This window comes from Gymnogyps californianus, chromosome 5 (genome assembly GCF_018139145.2).
Source record: "Gymnogyps californianus isolate 813 chromosome 5, ASM1813914v2, whole genome shotgun sequence".
NCBI classification, from domain to species: Eukaryota; Metazoa; Chordata; class Aves; order Accipitriformes; family Cathartidae; genus Gymnogyps; species Gymnogyps californianus.
In genome coordinates, this window is record NC_059475.1 from 18,902,429 (window position 1) to 18,921,616 (window position 19,188).

Sequence of the window (19,188 nt, forward strand, 5' to 3'; positions counted from 1 at the left end):
ATCTCTGGGAGCAGTTATTTCCCTATCCAGGCATTATGGTTATGATCAACTGAAATGAATGGAAAAAGCATTCCTTGACTTGAACTAGCACTAGCTGGGGCTTATGAGGGACATTTATTGCTGTATGACCAAGGCAGCACACAAGGATAGTAGACTGTCCGTGTCTATGTGTTTGCACACACAGGGCTGTGGGCAGAACGTGTTCGGTACAACAGAGGTTTGAGCCAGACTGCTATAATACAAGTCTGCGGAATTAAAAGTAGGGTGGAAAAAATAGGGCCAATTATTTTTATAGCTTGCCCAAATGCCTCAATTGATCATACTAACTTTAGAAAGCAAAAGGCACTGTGCACACTTGACAGGTTTGTTCCCCTGACAGGTACATCATGCGCTCGTGATTCCTGTTTAACTTACTTCTTTAAGAATACCTCAAACTGTGTTCCTTGTGGGTGTGGTGGAAAGTGGAGGCCGAGAGTGATTCTTCTCTGAAGGAAAATACAATTACCCAACTTCTTTAACTGCTCAAACAGACGACAAGTGAACAGGCTTTCAATGCTCCCCACCAGCTCCAGTTTAAAACAAAACACTATTATACATTATACATTCAGTAACAGACCCCTACTCCCAAACTCCCTATAGCAGAAGGGAGACAGGGGAAAAAAAAGCCCCTTCTATTTTCCCCATGTTTTTCATATTGCAAGGTGCTTTTTTACCTCTTTGAAGTCAGAAGAGAGACTCGCACACATGAAGGTGTGCTAACTGGGTTGCTACTGGAACACGAGCTAGGGTCACAGAGGTGGGGGGGGTGTGTTTGTGCACTCATGTTCTTTGATCAGTGCCAATCATTCCTGCAGTTTGTTCACCACCTACGCACTGTCAAACATACACACAGACGCGCACGCTTGTAATCTGTTCTCTTCCAGTGCTAAAAGCAGACAAGCGTGTGGTAATTCTCCAGGTTAAAGATAAACCACAATGAGTGAGAGTGTGTGTTTTTAATAAGCACATGCAGCGAATGTGCAAGGGACAATCCATGTAACTGTGAACATACTAATCTGTACATTGCAACCTGCATGTTCAACAGCAAGTAAAAATAAGAATATCAGAGTACGTACATGTTTTGGGGAGATTAAACTCCTTTATCCTTTCATCTTTTTTTGCCATGAATACAAGGTCCTCTGGGTTATTCTCCTCTCGCAGCAATATGCCAATCAATCAGAAGAATAATAGATGAGTACCAGCAAGTTAGCACAGTGTTTCTTAATCAGGGAGTCCTGGAAAGTTTGATGAATGCTTTAAAACTTTTTCTTTGGGACTTCTGTTTAATAAATGGAACTACTTTCCCTCCTATTTGCTATTTTTAATATGACCATCTCCAAAATCCTGTATGCCAGTATCCTAGACTAATCTAAACACGTTTCACTGGTGAAATCATACGGTCTCGTTTCTTTGTTCATTTGTACCCAATGGTAGGGGTATTCAGTGGGATTCAGCAGCAGCTTAACACCATTTCCACTGCAATCAATAGTAAAACTCCTAAATACTGCAGCTGGAAAGCAATTAGGCTACTATTGAATACAGTAAGAAAAATTTCTGATTTGGTGAAATTCAGATTTGGTATTGGTGAGTTTGGCTTCACTGATGTCAGGGAAACTGCCCTTCTTATGATCAAAGCTGAATTGGAACGAAGTTACACCATTCAGTCCATTTCTGTCTCTGTCTCAGATTTAGCTTCTCCCTGACACCGTTCTGATATTCTGGTAATGATTTCTGTAGACCAGGCCTCCAGTCAGCAGCTGAGGACAGTTAGGTCAGCCAATATCACAGTCTTTTGTTTGAAAAGTCTGAAAATGAGGTATTCCAAAGCAAAGATGCTGCTCTCAAGTATTCCCTTCTTTAATTTCACTTGGGGGAGCCTAAACTTCTGCTTCTGCAGATACCTTGCACAAGCACCTCTCTTTATGGTTCAGACAGAGATAAGTGACTTTTTACAGATTTCAAGTGTGTGATTAGAAATTCACAGCTTCATGGATTTTTAAGGCCAGAGAGGCTGTTGTGTTAATCTAGTCAGAGCTAATGCATAGCACCAATCAGGAAACCATCTTCAACTACTTCCTGCTGCAAGTTCAGCAGCTGAAGCAGAACTAGAATCTAGGTTTTAGAAAAACACACAGCAGTTTAAGATGAAGTTTAATAGTCTTTCAGGGGAAAAACTCACCAGAGCTTTGGGTGGCTTGTTCCAATTAGTAACTTGATCCAGTGGGTGAACAGGCCTAGTATTTCTACATTTAATCTGTCTACCTACAGTTTACAACTGTTAGTTTCCAATAAGCTTTTTGCCCCCAAGACTGTAATATCCTCTAGTATTGAATGCCTATCCTCCTTATCAGTATTTACAGACCATGATTAAGTTATGTCTTAACCTTCTCTTTAATAAACTAGGTAGATTGAGTCCCTTGAGTCCCTCATAAAATATGAGCTCTGATTGTTTTCTTACTCTCTCAGATACTTTCTGAATTGTGCCCAATTTCTAAATTTTTTCCTTGAAGAATGGGCACCTCAACCAGACATGCTGCATTTCAGCAGTTTTTGCAACAAAACAGTGACAGTTATTACATGACTTTCTGTAGCAAAAGGAGAAAAGACAGAGAAAAAAGGAAGAAATCACAGAATGAGGAGAAAAGATGAAAGGGGTTAAAAAGAGGCAAAACAACAACTGAAAGAAAATGGAGAAGGAAGGAAAGACTCAAAGTATAGGACAAGGTAGTAAAGAAATAAGTAGCTATTGAAATAGAAGCAAGAGATGATGAAAAGACCATGCAAAGCAGTGTCTATTTACAAGTATGCTTTCATAAGTTATCTTGGCAGTTCCAAGAGGCTGACACTCAACCCTGCTACCTATCCCTCCACTCAATTATTTCAGGCAATCAGTGATCTCCAACAGTGATGGCTGCGTGATCCTCCCTGCTTAAGAACACACACTACACCTTTGCAGAATTTTTCAGAAGCAGAGCTCATTAGCGCCACAAGGCACTAAAACAACCAACCAACCTCCCTGAAACCCACCACCCATGTTTCAATTGAGCTCCACAAGAGAAACGTGGAAGGGAATGTGTCTCTTCCCATCCCCCACCCTGGAAATATCTGCCTCGCTTCAAGGCCAGCACTGGAGGACTCGGTCAGAAGAAACAAAAGGCACATACACACAAAGCACACATATGGAGCTCTGGGCTCCAGTCATCAAGCCTGGGACATCTGTGGCTTTCTCAGGATGCCTGCGTGTTCAAGTAATTAGTCCAAGGCCAGCTGTCCCCTTCTCGCTCTTCACCCTTTATGCTCCCATTGCTTCTACTACCACTGTCTGTCCAAAGAGTATTTCGTCTGATGGATCACCAAAAGAGCAGGTTTTTTGTTGTTGTTTATTCTTTGGAAGGAGGGAGTGGAAGAGAACTGGTGAGGCAGTAATCTTCCCTCATCAGAGGAAAGATTTGCTTTAACCTTTATATTCTGAAGTTATAAACTCCAAACGCTTGTGCTGGTACTTGAAAATGCAACCATGAATAGTGAACTAGCCTGTTCGGGAAAGCTTACTGCTTTACAGACACATTCAGCTCTTGTATTCTGGGCCTAATTTCCCTCTCAACCATCCAGAAGTAATTCAGGGAAATTAATGAACCCTATTTCAATCTCAAGATGCTCCCTATAATGCACTCCTTTCTGAAATCTTTCTGCCAATTTGTGCTAGAGCAAGCTAGAGGTACTGTGGGAGGCAGGTCTCCTCATCAGTGGGGGTTATCACAGTGCGGTTGAAGAAACCCAGCTGAAGCTTTTACCAGTATGTGAAAGCAGGAGCGAGAACAGAACCAGCCCTTCTGTTCTCATCTGTGAAATTACATTTGTAGTTTTGCCCCAAAACCAGGCTCCCAAACAGGCCCAAGCTGGAGCTGGGAAAGGAACACTGCTCCCCAGCCTGTGTTTAGCGAGTAAGGGCATGACAAAGCAAAAGGCTCGCATGTGCATTGAGCAGTCCTGTCCTTTGACAGGGCAGCAAGTGCTTGGATGATACATTTACTGCAGCTTGCGCTGCATTGTGCCTGCCTGTGTATCATCTCTATAGCAGCAGTTCTGCTAATTGAGACCAGCTGCTTCAATTCCAAATTCTTCTCTCCAGAAATATCGATGCTACGTTATGATTAGAAAGCACTTTACCAAATGCCTCTCAATTCTGCACAGCTCAGATGAAGAGCAGCTGCAGAAAGAAGGGACAGTTCCCTGAACGTACAGAATAAAACACTGCAAAAACACTGGAGAAATGAAGGCTATAAGAAGCAAATCAAAATAGAATAATGATGGCAGAGAAAGCAGCCTGCTGTATATGCTTGTGCCTGTCATTTTAGATGTTGAAAGGACCGCGAGCAGACTTCTTCCTTATGCTCTAGGATAAATGGCCATAGCACTGCAGTGTTACAGCTTCATGTGGCAGGTGTGCATATTTGTTAGATCCAGTTTTTCTGTCCAAGGATGGATTAAAGCACAATCCATCAATCTGGGCCTGGCTTGGGAGAGTAGGTGTGGTCTTGAATCATTTGGCTCCAGGGACTGTTCTGCATGGCCCACTGGCAGAGAGCATCACTGGAACTGATAAGCTAGTGGGAAGATTTGCAAAGTAGGAATGCCACCACACCACCATGACTTGGCTTCACTGCTGGCTATTTCCCTGTGGCTGTTGACTCCATGCAGCAAGCTGTCAGCTGGATGCTTCGCAATGGTCACACTGGGATTGCCAAAAGCTGCAAGCATTTTTCCCCTTTGGCCAGGCTGGATTAAGCTGGCTAACAGTACAGTCAATTCCAAGTTCACTTAGAAGTCTCAGGCCCTGTCTGTGACCATCAGACACAGTGTATTCCTGAAAAGACATCTGGTTACTGAGTTTATGCAAGAACTGGGCAAACCACTTCGGTCCCATCTGTTGTTCCAACCTCCTGAGCACAGAGAACAGAATCCTTGAAAGAGAAAATCTCACCAAGAATGGTCTGAGAATGAAAATCATGATACAGTGCATGGTTTCCTCCTGAGAAGGATGCTGTACAATCTTACAGAAAACATGGCACACTTCAGCATGCGGCTGTGTAAACAAGGGCCTAACACACCATTTCACTACTCAGATTTCATACTACAACTGAGGTAATGCAACACAACCAAAGCAGAGAGATCACTTTGCTATGCTAAGTGATTTGCCTCCTACTCTGAAAATCAATGAGGTAAATAAAATGTTTTATACAGATACCAGACAGTGTCTCTCAGCAAACAAAATGCTCATGTTTTTTTAAAAATATTCCTACTATGTTACTCTGGAAAATATTCAAAGTGTTTAGAGTCTCATTCAGATTTTACCATTTACACACTTTGTTTGCTTTCATTATGTTCCATTCATCTGCCAAATCTCCCTTTAAAGTTGCAGTTTTCTTACCTATTTCACTTTCTAACTTTTGGTCTACATTAGAAGACTGTTTGAATCCACAGTACTGCAGGAAAGGGAATACTTCAATGAAATTCCAGAAAGGTAAATCTGAACACATTACAATCGAATATAAACTTTAAGAATCCTTCTCTGAAAAAAATAACCTTACATTGAATGCGTAACATTCACTGACTGCATATTCCTTTAATCTCCATTTTCTTTCTGCTCCTAGTAAGGTTGCTACACTTACTTGTGCTGGAAAACAGCTGACACAGAAGTGCATATAAGAAAGAGCAGTGTAAAGATATATGCTCCATGTGCTCATAGGGAAGTGACCTCAATAAAGTGGTCTACGCTGCATGCAGACCTGTTAGCATCATTTGCAGGTGACAGCTTGATGGAATTCTGTTGATTGCAGTGCAGATGTGTTCCCTCCCATCAAGCTGAATTTAGCATTTCTAGTCACCAAATCACATGAATAAACTTTTATGTATATATTTATTTTATTTTTAGGTTTCCAAGATCAATCAATGACACTCATGTAAGGAGACGGGTATCACAAGGGCAGGTAAAAAATGAATTAAGCTCTTCTGAACACTACAGTCATTGGGACCATCGGGACAGACACTTTGATGGTTTCCAGTGGCACAGGTCTGTGGATTGTTAACAGAATTACAAAGCTTTAAACAGTCACGGACCTTGGCGCATCAGATCATAATGAACCCATGCAGCAGAGCAAGCAGTAGGAGTATTCAAACAACAGATTCGCCATCCTTTCTTAAATCTCTTCCTGCTGACATTTGTACACCTCAGTCTGCCATGTACTGCAACTGTTATCCACTGCTGCAGTGGTGGAAGCCAGATGCCCAACACACATCTGCCCCAGCAGAGAAGCAACAACTCTGCAGCTGACCATTTACTTTGTTCACAAACCACAGGCATACTCCCATTTAATTTCAGCTGCCCTAGCCTCCCCCATAACTAAATTATTGTTATTATGCTCCGCATAATCCTAGTACTGACAGGGATGTTTGTTATACGTAATTAAAGGTATTAATTTTGCATGGAACAGAAGACACAGAGCCAAGAACTTATTTTTTTTTAAAATCTCCTATTAGAAAATTACCTTCATTAGCACCGACTCGCTGAGCTTCTCTCTGTTGACAATTTTTATCGCGACCTTCTGACACGTGACACAGTGAACCCCCAACTTCACAAGCCCTGCAGGACAAACAGAGCAAAATAGAAAGGAAGAATTGGTTAGAGATAGTCACTGTTGAGATTTTTGCTATTAGTACACCACCCAGCAGTTGGCAACTTATATGCAAACAAATTTCTACTAGTCCCTCCTCCAGCCAGATAAGGTCTTGTGAGTAATGGAGACCCTGCAGCTCACATTGTGACCATTTGGCAGTGAAGCCGCCAACATCCTTAATTCTGCTGCAGTTTCTACCATTAAAGCTCTATTTTTGTTGAAGCACTGTATTCCAGCTCTCACCACTCAAAGTGCATTCTACTAGTAAGAAGTAAACTTCTGCCAATTTAACCGCACTAGGCTAAGGGCTTTTGCTGACACCTGACATCAACAAAAGTTCAGAAATCAACAAAACTAGACGGTCAAATGTCTGCAGTGTAGACATGGCCTCTATGTTTTTCTAGCTCCTTCCAAAGCTTTCATGATCATAATAAAAAGGTACTTAATTATGCTTTCCCTTACTGTTTTATTTTACCCTGCTCTATAAAGTTAACACTGTGATGAATGCCATTGTGGCATAGAGGAACATCAACACATGCTGATACAATTCTAAGTTCTTTATTATTATTATTATTATTATTATTATTATTAACTACATCCTTGTCCTTAAATAACTTAGAGTGCTAAGTTAAGCTATTATTTTGGCAAAAGCATATGGATATCCCTGGCAGGATCGGGATGTCTGAGCTATCACCAAAATACGGAACAAAACTCCAAGAATTAAAAGAAAGAGGTAAGTAACATATATGGAGCATTACCTTCTGCAAAATTCTGATCTAAATCTGCTGACTTGCATGAAAGTACATTGAGATATCTCCCACAAGTGAGTTTAAGATGGTCCCCTGAGCTGTCAACTCTATTGCCATTAAGAAAATTCGTACCTGGAAAAACTGCACTTTATATGTCTATTCAAGTGAGATCTTGTTTGCTTCAGCTTTTACTCGTGTCAAAGGTGCACATGCAGCACAACACCTGATAGGCTGGATCCCATCCCACTCCACACACAGTATGCCAAATTGCCATTTAGTTTAATTCAGTTATAACTGAAGTAGGAAGAAATGGCGCCTCCCCGGTGTCACTGAGACCTGCTGGGCTTCGCAGAGCATTTATGAGCAATGACATTGCACAGTAAGAAAAAGTCAAGCTCAGCTCATAGCTCCTAGGTTGGGTTGCAGTTAAGATCCCGACCCCATCCCCTGACACAAACCACAAAGCCAAACACATTGCTTTACCTTCAAATTGAAAACAACAGATCTGCAGTCCAGCAAAACAATGAACACAGGACTTCACACTTCTTATCGAGGAATGAATATATAGACTATTGCCTTACTACAAAGTGTCCCCACTGAAGGGAACTGGACTTTCATCAGGGACTCCAGCAATCTCCTGCAGATACTTGTCCATCTTTTTGCTACACAGTTAAACACAAATTTGGAACCATTAATCACTGGTTATTATGCTGAGAAATAAATTCCTGACTCGTTTCCAGTCACATCTTTCTTATGGCGTGCTCAAGCGTTCTGGATATTTCTAGTCACATAATTTCTCAGTCTCATCTGGTTAAATGCTGACATCCTTACTTTCAGCCATGACATAAACAAGTCACAAAAATTAAGAATGCAGCGCACTGACAAATCCATTTGAAACTCTGAATAGCAATAGCCTGTCCTCTGCCTGAAGCGGCTGAGAAGCACAGCTGGGGGGAGACGCTGTGATGCCCAGCCAATCCTCACTCTTATGTCTGACCTCTGTGTATTCAATAAATTTATAATATTACCCATAGCACTATTGGCTCTATGCTCACCATTCATAGCAGCTGCAGCCTTACTTATGCTTCTTCTCTTTGGCTTTGTTCTGTGGTTGGATAGTGGCTACTTGGCACCACCTTGCTGAAAGCGTGCACAGTTTCAATCTGTGCCGATTGTTTCCTTCCTGCTTCCAGCACAAATCACAGCTCTACATCACTCTTACAGCACGACCACATCACTCTTTACATTACTCTTAGTTACACTTTCAAATCTTGGCAGAACTTCTAGCTCATTCCTTTATATCTAGATTCCCAGGATCTGTGGCACAGTGCCATACTGTAACATGATGCAGACCAATTATTTTCAGAGGTCAATAAAGGTGACAAACAACTGCTCTCTGTAACTGGTCCTTCACCCCAAAGAAAATATAAAGGCTTCTGGTATCTCACACTTCAGGGCTTGATTTCAAATGTTGTTGCTCCCAAATCAAGACACTTGTCCTACTGAACCTGGCTGATCTGCAAACTAGTTTTCCTTTGTTCTCCCTGAAGCACCCCGTCATTGAGTCATAAAAGGGTTTTAATCATGAACTTCTGGGACACCACCATGCTGTACAGGTAATCTTCACAGCGTCCTCTGTCCTTCTGGCTACTAACCTAGCACAGAAACTCAACAATTAAGATTAAACCATTCTGTTTATTCCAATAAAAAAGTTAATCAATTGTTTGAAGACACTGCACACCTTGCAAAAATCACACTGATACTGAATCACACTGATTTTATATTGAATTAATTTCATTGACCTCAATTAATTTCATTGACCATTGTAAATCAATTCTTGATTTACACCACAGTACCAGGGGACAGAATGAGGAAACGTGAGATTTAATGCATTTTTCCTCTTCTCCTGATTCGCATTTTAAAAATCAAGGAAAAAAAAATGCACTGTCACCGCTGTCTGTTTTGTGGAGACAGAACTTTAAGATAACCCTCTGAACAGCCCAAGACAGCACTTTTCACTGTACTAAATTCACTCAATGTAATTTTAGGATAAAAATAAAACATGTCACTCTGCCTTGCCTCCTCCCCCCTCCCCTAGATGCTTCATTTTGACATTTTCATGCCAGCCTAACCAAAAAAAATCCCTCTTAGTAAGTCCATCTATAGGATAAGGCCCTCCTGCTACTACGAGGAAATCCTGACTGAGCTTGGGCACGAAGGGCTTGTACTCAGGACTTCTCTTTCTGTCCTGTAATTCCAGTCTAGTGTATAACTACTCAGAGATGACTTACATGGGGATTTGAACTCCTGTGGGATTCTGACGCTTAGGAAGCCCTTTTACTGACACAGAGAACATAAACCATTCAAGATATATTATATATCTGCATGACAGACCCTTAGAGACAATAAGAAGCAACTATGTGAGTAAACTGCTGAACTATTATTGAAATGGAAGTGGCAGAAATGCCCACTTAGAAACAAGTGTCCAAGGTGTGTTTACAGGGTTGTGGAAGAGGCTGCAGATCTTCCAGTTTTTCCTCTCCTGTATACACAGTTATTAATAGGCACCTCAAAACCTCCAATACAAACATGTCAATTAGTTAGGTACTTACTTGTAAAGCTTATCTATACATTCAGGACAGCACAGGTACCTGTGTGATCCCCAAAGGAAAACAAACAAGGCTGCCGCTAAGAGGATATTTTGCACTGGCTTGGCTTAAAGCAAGTCTGCCAGGCAACAAAGAGAGTTTGAACTTGTCAGTTTCATGAGTAATTAACCCCTCAAATGCAGGCAAGTAACCGTCACGACTGTTAAAGTTAACTCCAGTCTGTCCTGGCAGAAAATCTAAGATGCCGTAGGAATCAAGCACTTGAAGTTTCCCCCAACCACGCACATAGCTGTCACACACACTCAGTCCTTGGGGCACACTTCAGATTTCCATCCATAGGTGGTTCCTGGGAGCTCACAGGCACTGACATGCTGAGGCTTTCAAATAGGCTGTTACATCCTATGAGCTGCAAACATTGGGCTGCTTTTGATCTTAGCCACTGAACTGCACCAGAACCAGCCCTATAATTTCAGGTTGGGGAGTAAAGAGGAAAACATGAACACGCTTAAAAGCAAGGGGATGTGTAAGCTAACACTGTCTTTTCATTTATAATTAAAAGTCACGATTTGAAAACCAATGAACGTGAGGAACCCCAGATGACACAAGGGAAAGATGCCATTCAAGGAAGAGCAAAGGGAAGCGTAAAGGCCTGACACAACCTAATACTGCACTGACCTGCTAACAACCACGCCTGTGCATTTTGCTGCTGGTAAACTCCCATTCTGCAGACGCTTAAAGATACACAGATCTTTTCTGAAAAGGACAGGAGCTTATGTGATAAGCAAGGGACAGATTTAGATCAGCTGTACAGGTGGACAGCCCACCCTGAAGCAGTACAGAGAGGAATCCTTTGTTTTACCCAAGAAGAATGTACTGTGGGGATGGAGAAACAAAAGCTTCCCTCCAGCTGAGACAATATATTCACTGTGAATCCCCGATCGCAGCATGTCATCTCCGTGGCCTATATTGTAACTGGCAATCACCTCCATGACCTTTCAGTCAAGGACAGGATTTCAGAAAAGGCTGATTTACTTTTGACTTGCATTTTGTGTAGCAATTTTCTCTAACACAGACTGAATAAAACACTAAGAGTTTGGAGCTGGTGCTATTTCATATCCACTTTATAGTTGTGTAAATAGCAGCATGAGGGAACACAACTGTGGATAGTAACACCTTACTAATGATCCTGTTATTACTACTCTTCATTAGAGAAAGAAATGTTCTAGGAACAAGAGAGAACTGTCTTTCAATCCTATCCAAACTTGGAGTCTGCCAAAGACACCGATCTGAAACAAATTATCATTTTGAGAGAGAGAGACTAATAAATAATGAAACAACATTGTTGTTTAAATACAGCACTTATGGTATACTCATTGTTAATGAATAATGTTCCCACAGTCTCTCAGAAATGTTAAACACAAGTAACTCATTATCCCAATTTTTAACCATAAGGCCAATAACTACTTCAGTAAGTGGAATGAAAAATTAGGTACATTTGCTACATTTAATACATATGATTTTTCCAATTGTAAATGGAGGTATTTCATTTTCTTTTAAAATAAAACCAACCCAATGCCCTATTTGAAAGTATTGATAAATTTCTGTAGTAGGGAAACTAGCCACTGATTTCAGAAGATCATCAGCATGTCACATGTTGCTTGCTCTTCATCTCACTTCAGAGCGCATTGCCAAAAAACTTCTTAAAAAATCTGAGCGGAAAGCCCTGGTCTGGCCAGTAGTATCTATTTTGGCTAGATGAGCAATTAAAGGAATGTCTAGAGAGAAATATCACTCCTCTTTTAACTTGAGTTAGCTAATTGCCAATTAATTCAAGTCAATGAATACTCTGCAAATGTTAATCTAGGCACTGCAGGACACAAACATTTGTGGTTTACTTCAGGGCTCAGACTAGTCCTGGTAACAAACTATCTGGATTAAAGGAGGAATAAAAATCTTAGGCTGAACAAACTCAAGTACACCATTGCTGCATAGGAGCTTTATACATATGATCTTTATGTACAAGTAATGTAATTTATCCCCACAAATTAGAGCTTGCTGTTATAAATCTTAAAAGTATTTATGTATGCTTGTTCTTGAAAACTACATGCACTAGCATTTGCAAGATCTGTAAACCTTCAAGGATGCCAGTTTAGAAAATCAACCCTTAAAGCAAACAAAAGCATTAATACAACCCAAGTGGAGCGTAGGACAATACTTAAAATGTAATATTCTTGCTCTTTATTCTCAACAGTTATCTTCACAAACACTGCCGTTTTGATTAGGGTTAAATCAGTTCAGTTACAGTGTCTCACAGCTCACTGCAGTGAAGATGCTTTAGATCTACAACAGTGGAAAACGGATTAAAATTTGGCCCATAGCAACACAATTTCCATAGCTGTAAAATAAGGATAATAACACTTACTTACTTACCTTGCAAGGGCTGTAGAAGGATTAGCTGATTAATCCTTACAAAGAATGTTGGAAAAGGATCTAAACCCTATGCAAGTTTTACATATTACAACCAGGAAAACTGCATCTTAAATACAATCTAGAAAGAAAGCTCTAGATAATTTCTTATTAATAGCTTCCATTTCATTTCCCAATTCTTTTAGTGCATAGATTTCTGGTCTCCTACAATATGCATCTTACCCTCTTCTTAGCTGCATTGGAAAGAACTTTGTTACCGAGCATCCTACTTATGGAAACCAATAATTGCCCTTAATTACTCAGTCTTCTCATTGAACAGATGTTTATTTTTCTATAGCAATTGTTATCTCTAATTATTGTGTTTAAAATAAACAGAGCCTTATATCAAGTGACAGGCAAATTATACAGTATCAATTTATAATTGCATATGGGGAAAGGAGGTATAGGGTTGTCTAGAAATCTAAAAGGATGAGGATGGAGCTACCCATGTTGGTAATGAAATAATTTGACCATGGGCTCTTCTACAGAGAGATTCTACTGCTACAAGGCTGTTCTGAGGGCTCACGCAATAACTGTTTCTAAATTGAATAAACTGCAATTACAGTAGGACTAAAGCCAGAGTTCAAATGCTCAGCAGGAGCATGGAAGGAGATGTTCATCAGTGCTGGGATTCACGTGCCTCAGCTCAGAGTGCAGGGAAGCTGCACACTAAATTGCTATAGCCTAGATTTATTGTCCTGAGCTACGAGCACTGTCAAATGTACGCTAGCTTGGCCAGCCAAAGGGACACACTCTTAAGCTCAGAGACTGGTGAAGACAATGCATCAGCTCAGATGTGACTGGATCCACATGCCTGATATTAGAGAACAAGAGACACAGACGTGTATATATATACACAGCAGCTCACCAGGAGCAGGTTTTACACTGTACACCTCAGAGATTGTGGTAGGATCATCCTCCAAGCTCAGCAGGATCAAAACACACAGAACCAACATCACCTCTATTGATTTTTATCCTGGTCTCTTTCTTACAATATTTTATAAATCAATACTCTCAGAAACCCTTTGTGTCCCCTGAATATAGCAAAGAATGTGACTGTTGAGTCCTTTTGACATGCTCTCTTTCCCATCTTACCATACACACTCAGGTGTCTAAAGAGGCCCCCTCAGGGAACCAGGACGCAAATCTTGATGGGCACACTGGATGCTGCTTTTGTAAAATGCCATTATTTCATCAGCCAAACTCTAACAAACTCTTGAAGTCCTCTGGGATCTATCAGCAGCTTGTGATGTCTAGTGGGCTGAGCTCTTATTTCAGATCAAGTCTTTGTTCCCATATAAAAACACTTGGGAGACTAAGCTTTGCTGCCATGGGAGAAGTGCAGACTTTGGCTTCCAAAGTGTACATCTGAAAGCATTTGGGCAGCACCGCCACCCCCTGCAGACAGGGAAAGAGAAGAGTGGTTTCATTGTTTTCAAATGAAAAAGATATATTAAAATATAACAGATCTTTCTACTGATGCACTGGAAAAAAAAAATCCTCTTTTTCACATCTCTGGATGGGTATTGGGAAAATTCCGCTTTTGCCCACAACTCTCCTAGTCAAAAGCTTTGCTTTCCATTTTCCAAGAGCTGTACATCTCCTTGAAAAACTCTTCTTGAGAAATGAAAAGATCCATGTCCCCCTTCAGATTTCATTAATCCTTTGTCAGGGGATGACCAAAGATGGCCATTTTCAGGTATAGCAGGAAGCCAGCAGAGCTCTGTCTATCCTGCCTAAGATATCTTTTAGAAAACATGTCGCTATAATTAGGTAACATCTGGGTAATGAGCCACAACATCCCCGCTTGGTCCAGTGATCTATTGAGAAGGGCTGATGCACTAACAAGGAGGGAACACTGCGCAGCAGAGAAAGAGGAGGTGAGGGAGTAGGGGAAACAGCAGATAAACTGCTCTTCACACGTGCTTTTAGCTGATGTTAATCCCATTTTCTATACTCATTTCTTACATCTCCCCTTCTTCACCACACCTTTCCACCCTCCCTCCATCAGGAAGTCCTCACACCCTTCTGACCCTCCCATCAGCCAAGATTGTTTCAGCTATGTTATATGTATATTAAGAACTTAAATAAAAAGAGGGGTTACCGTGGAAAACCTTTATACAGAAGACAGAGGTCATGCTGTTCACAAGATCAGCTCACCACAGAACACTTCATCTACCCAGCTCAGTGCTGATACAGCTTACTCTGCCCTCTGACATCTCTTAATCACCCGCTGACAGATTCCTAACAGGATTTTCACTGACTGCTGATATGCTGCACTTCAGTAACAGCTCAAGAAGTGATTTGGATTAACTATACTTGCATCCATGCTATGAACAAGGCACCAAACAGCAAGTCACAAGCACACGCAGCACATCCCAATTCTCATGAATTCCAGAAGGGCTTGTTGATGGCAGTGGGGTATGGCCCATACACAGCCAGAGGAGAAATGTGTTGGATAGCCACTGCATACATTGTTGTACAGCTACAGATTTTTTCCCAAGGAGAAATTGTTCTGTGTCCAGTAGAACTAATAGGGGCTGATCTCTTGAAGATCCACACTCTAAATTTCATTTCATTGTCCACCACAAAACCCTGGATCCTCCTCATGTTCCCTAATGAGATCTCCAAGTCCCATCGCAACAGGTCATCACCACATCTAGAGACATCCTACTTCCTCCTCCATGTCATAACACCTACAATTTCCTCCCATACCTCTACCCCCATTGTCTCTAGTTTCTTATGTCTCCTGCACAGTCTCCCGCAGTAACACTCTCCACAGTTTTACCCACTTGTCCTGCAGTATCACTTGCATAGCTTCCTTCCATATAGCTTACTCTCTCTTTTCTCCTACGTAGAATACAACAGATGCTGTGGCTAGTTCAGACCTGTGAGCACATCTTCTTGTTGGTTGCACATCAACCAGCATCTACCAAACAGAGTATCTAACACCTGAGTTGTCCCTGTATTTCCCTCTCAGATTTGGTTCTTTCTCCAGTCTCAGTCAACAGCATCCAACAAAGGCTGAAAGGACTTCATTATCTTTGAAAGATTTTTGAGACTGAGACACCTTTAAGTTAATGTCATTCTATTTATTTACATGGAGATACTCCCACCATGCACTATCGTGTTACCACATACAAGAGGAGAATCAGGCTGGGCTTTGGGTAAGAGCACAGCAGGGACATGTCATCTTCCTTGTTCTGTATTTGGCTCCCATGGTATGGCCCTAGCCCTTTTCAGAACGATACTGAGACCTCCCAAGAGGGCACTGAGCTTTGGAATTTAAATCCCGTTGAGTTAATGTCTAAGTTCAAACCTCTCCGAATTGCTAATGCAGTTCCTCTTACTATAGTTTCAGATTTCTTGAGTTCCTGTTCAGAAGCATGATACCTGGATTATTTATCAAAAAAAAAAAAAAAAAAAAAAGTGGCTTCCTAGTGAAACAAGCTTAATACAGACACCTTGCATGTCTAGCTGTCCACGCACCCTCCATCTCCAACAACTTTGGATCCCACTGGCCAACACCAACTAAATTCAACAGTGAGCCCTCAGTAACAGGTTCGACAAAATTCAGCAGCTGGCTACAGAGAGACCTTGTAAGTCGCCCCAGTACAGGAAAGGTAAAGACACAGATTAGCCTTCAGTCATTCAGTCTGGCTAAGAGAAAATGCCTTGCTGGTCAGGCAGCATGAGAATGAACTCCTGCCCAGAGCCCAATTGTACCGCCTTGGCTGCAAGCTAGACAAGGGGACAGGGGAGGGGGAAGAGGTTGGGGGGAAGGCCTGGGGACTCGTAACAGCAGATTTACGGGCCTACAGAACACAGCTCCATAGGATGAAATGGAAAGAAATGGAAAGAAGTAATTTCAGTAAGATTCTGGTATTTTCACGTGACTCCTACAGCCCTACATGTGGGCCAATGTAGTCTCAATTTGAGCAAATGTTTTAAGTGCTTCCTGTCCTCCACAGTGGACTGCATGCGTTATAAAACTACGAGGGCAGAGATCTCGTGACACAATTGTCACAGCCTGCTTTTCCCATTTTGCAATCTGTTCCTCTGTAAAAACTGTAGGAAATACCACGTTTTCTTAATTATACTGAATATGAGAAACCCCAAGCCTCTGGCTTAGGACAATGGGAAGAAAGACCATTTGAAAACTGATTTCCGGCTTAAAAAAAGGAAAGTCACAGAAAAAGAATTAAAGGTCAGAAAAATTAGACTATTATCATTTTAATGAACAGAAACAGGCATATAAAAAAACAATTTTCAAAAGTATTTCCTTTAATACTTTTGAGAGTATTAATGAGAGTGAGAGTGAGAATAATGGCTCAAGTCACAGCATGGAGCTGAAAGCATTTATCGACTGCTACACCAAGAAGAACAGGAGCTGCCTGCTCATGTAGTACAAACTTCACTACAGCTGGTTCACCGTGTTCCTTACAGAGAGAGGAAAGCAGGGGGTCATATTCAATACACAGTTATAAAAAAGGCCCAAGCACCTCATTAATTTGAGGTAAGGTTTATGAGAAACAATGTAATACCTAGAGAGCACGGTCAGCTGTGCCTCTGCAAAAAAGAAAGAAAATAAAGTGAATTTAATTTCCTTTCAAAAGAAAGGTGGTTGGATAAATACAAACACGTACACCACAACTCACTTTCTGATACCCAGCTTCATCACTTGTGGATGATGAAATTCATATCACAGTGGCTGAGGCTAAGTATGTCCTGAAATAGAGTTCAATTTCAAACTCAGGCAGGAACTGGTGATTATAATAGGACAGTGGCATGAGAACTGTGCTGTCAAAACACATCTTTGTGTCATGCTTCTGTTCCAGGATTTCTATACAACAACCCTGCCTGGGTTGCTGGAAGATCCCACAGTGAATTTGTCACTTCTGGAAGAATTCACTGGAGAGGATGATGAACAACCCCATGGGTCTGATCTAAAGCCCACTGAAGTCAATGCAAAGGCACATCTGTTTCAGGAATTTGTAGACCAGTTTCTTCATCAGCAGCTTATGGCTATCCAAACCTTGCTTCCTCTAATGGGTGTTGCTGTAGAGAATGAGATGGAAGCGCTGAAAGATCTGGCTGTAGAAGACCTTATAGAAGACCTTGTAGAAGCCAGAACCAGCTGTTCTCAACAGTTACCAAAGTATACAACTCCCTGTATGTGTTAACTATCACTAAGGCAAAACAAATCTGCAGGCATTGTTATTCTTGAATCTACAGCACCTTTTACTGCACCACTCCCCCACAGAGGAAAGGGTTCTGACTTTACTCAGACTGGTAATTTCTTAGTATCAGCATAAAATCCTTAAATTAGGCTCCCCACAAACATTAGTTCAAGGCCACAGCCACAATAAGGAAGGGTAAAGAGTGGATGAGTTTTCTAGATGTCAACAGAGAATCTCAGCCCCTGGGTTTTTCCTCTGATTGCTTTCTATTCTATTAGTAATAGCATAACGTGTCAGAAGACTCAGGAAGGTTCAGTCAAAAAAATCACCTTAAGAAGAAGGATAAGTTTTAAGCCTGGACAAGTACATAGAACTAAGGAAAAGACCAATAAGCATCTTCTCCCTACAAGCTACAAAGTCTGGGCAAAAGTTAAAAATACCATCCCTCAAGAACGACACTCCCACATGAGGACCCGGTATTCCCCACATGTACACAAGTGTGATCCCATTGGCTTCCTTGGAATTATTTGCAATTCCCACCGACCGAGAAGAGCCGCAGCCCTTCCAGCCTCTCCGAGGACGTGACACAACACAGTGCAGGCTACAAACACCAGCCACAGAGGAGCTCTCTGTTGACTCAGAGGCACTCATGCTCAGAAGAGGAGGTAGCTCAGAAATAATTGAGATTGCTGTGCCCGTTCAGTGTCCCGACATACACAGGGGATAAACGTGCTAAGATAATACAGTACTACCCAGCAATAATGGCATTAGACAAATCACGTTCTACAAAGCCGCTGGCCTTAAGGGATACTGCCTGTAAAGAGCACAGAAAATACTGTCTTGTCCTTATGAATATTACACACACTTAAGTTCTTTGGCTTTGTATTATGAGCTCCTAAGTGACTAGAAACTGCTGTGATATTCTTTATTTGTACTGCGAGGTCAAGCCACTCGCACATTAAGGCTATGGTCAAGTTGCATAGGGTGGGGTATGTAAGAGTATCTCCCTGAACCTAAGAAGCAGCAGCAGCTGAATAGCATTTATCTGGCAGGACAGGTATCCCACAGAAACATTATTTGTCTGTGACCTTCTATGCTTAAGACACTAAAGGTTAGAGGTTGCAGTCCAAATCTTATTAGGGGAATAATTTAAAAAACTCTCAGCAAGGATGGAAAAAGACTTTTAAAAGAGAATCAGCAACTCTAGCAAAGGCCAAATATAGAAAAGCCTAAGTCTTCAGAGATGAAAAGTCCAATTCTGGTAACTCAATCTGCAAACCAACAAGCATGGTTCGGTCAGTTGGACAAACAAAACCAGTATGGGAAACACCGTGAGCTGGAGTAACCTGTGTAATGTCACAAAATGGTGCAACCGCACCGCCATATGCACAGGATCTGCTTCCTGAGATCCAGCCCAGGTCAGTGAGGCCACCTGCACAAGCAGACTGGCTACATACAGTAGAAACAG

The 19,188-nt window shown here is 41.5% G+C and overlaps 1 protein-coding gene across 1 annotated transcript in view; it reads right to left on the reverse strand.

Annotated features, from left to right (window-relative positions):
* BRSK2 (BR serine/threonine kinase 2) overlaps positions 1 to 19,188 on the reverse strand; it is a 326,522-nt gene that overhangs the window by 157,267 nt on the left and 150,067 nt on the right. Inside the window, exon 4 of the mRNA XM_050897207.1 lies at positions 6,588 to 6,682. Coding sequence (XP_050753164.1) covers positions 6,588 to 6,682 — 95 coding nt within the window. The remainder of the gene's footprint in view (positions 1 to 6,587; positions 6,683 to 19,188) is intronic.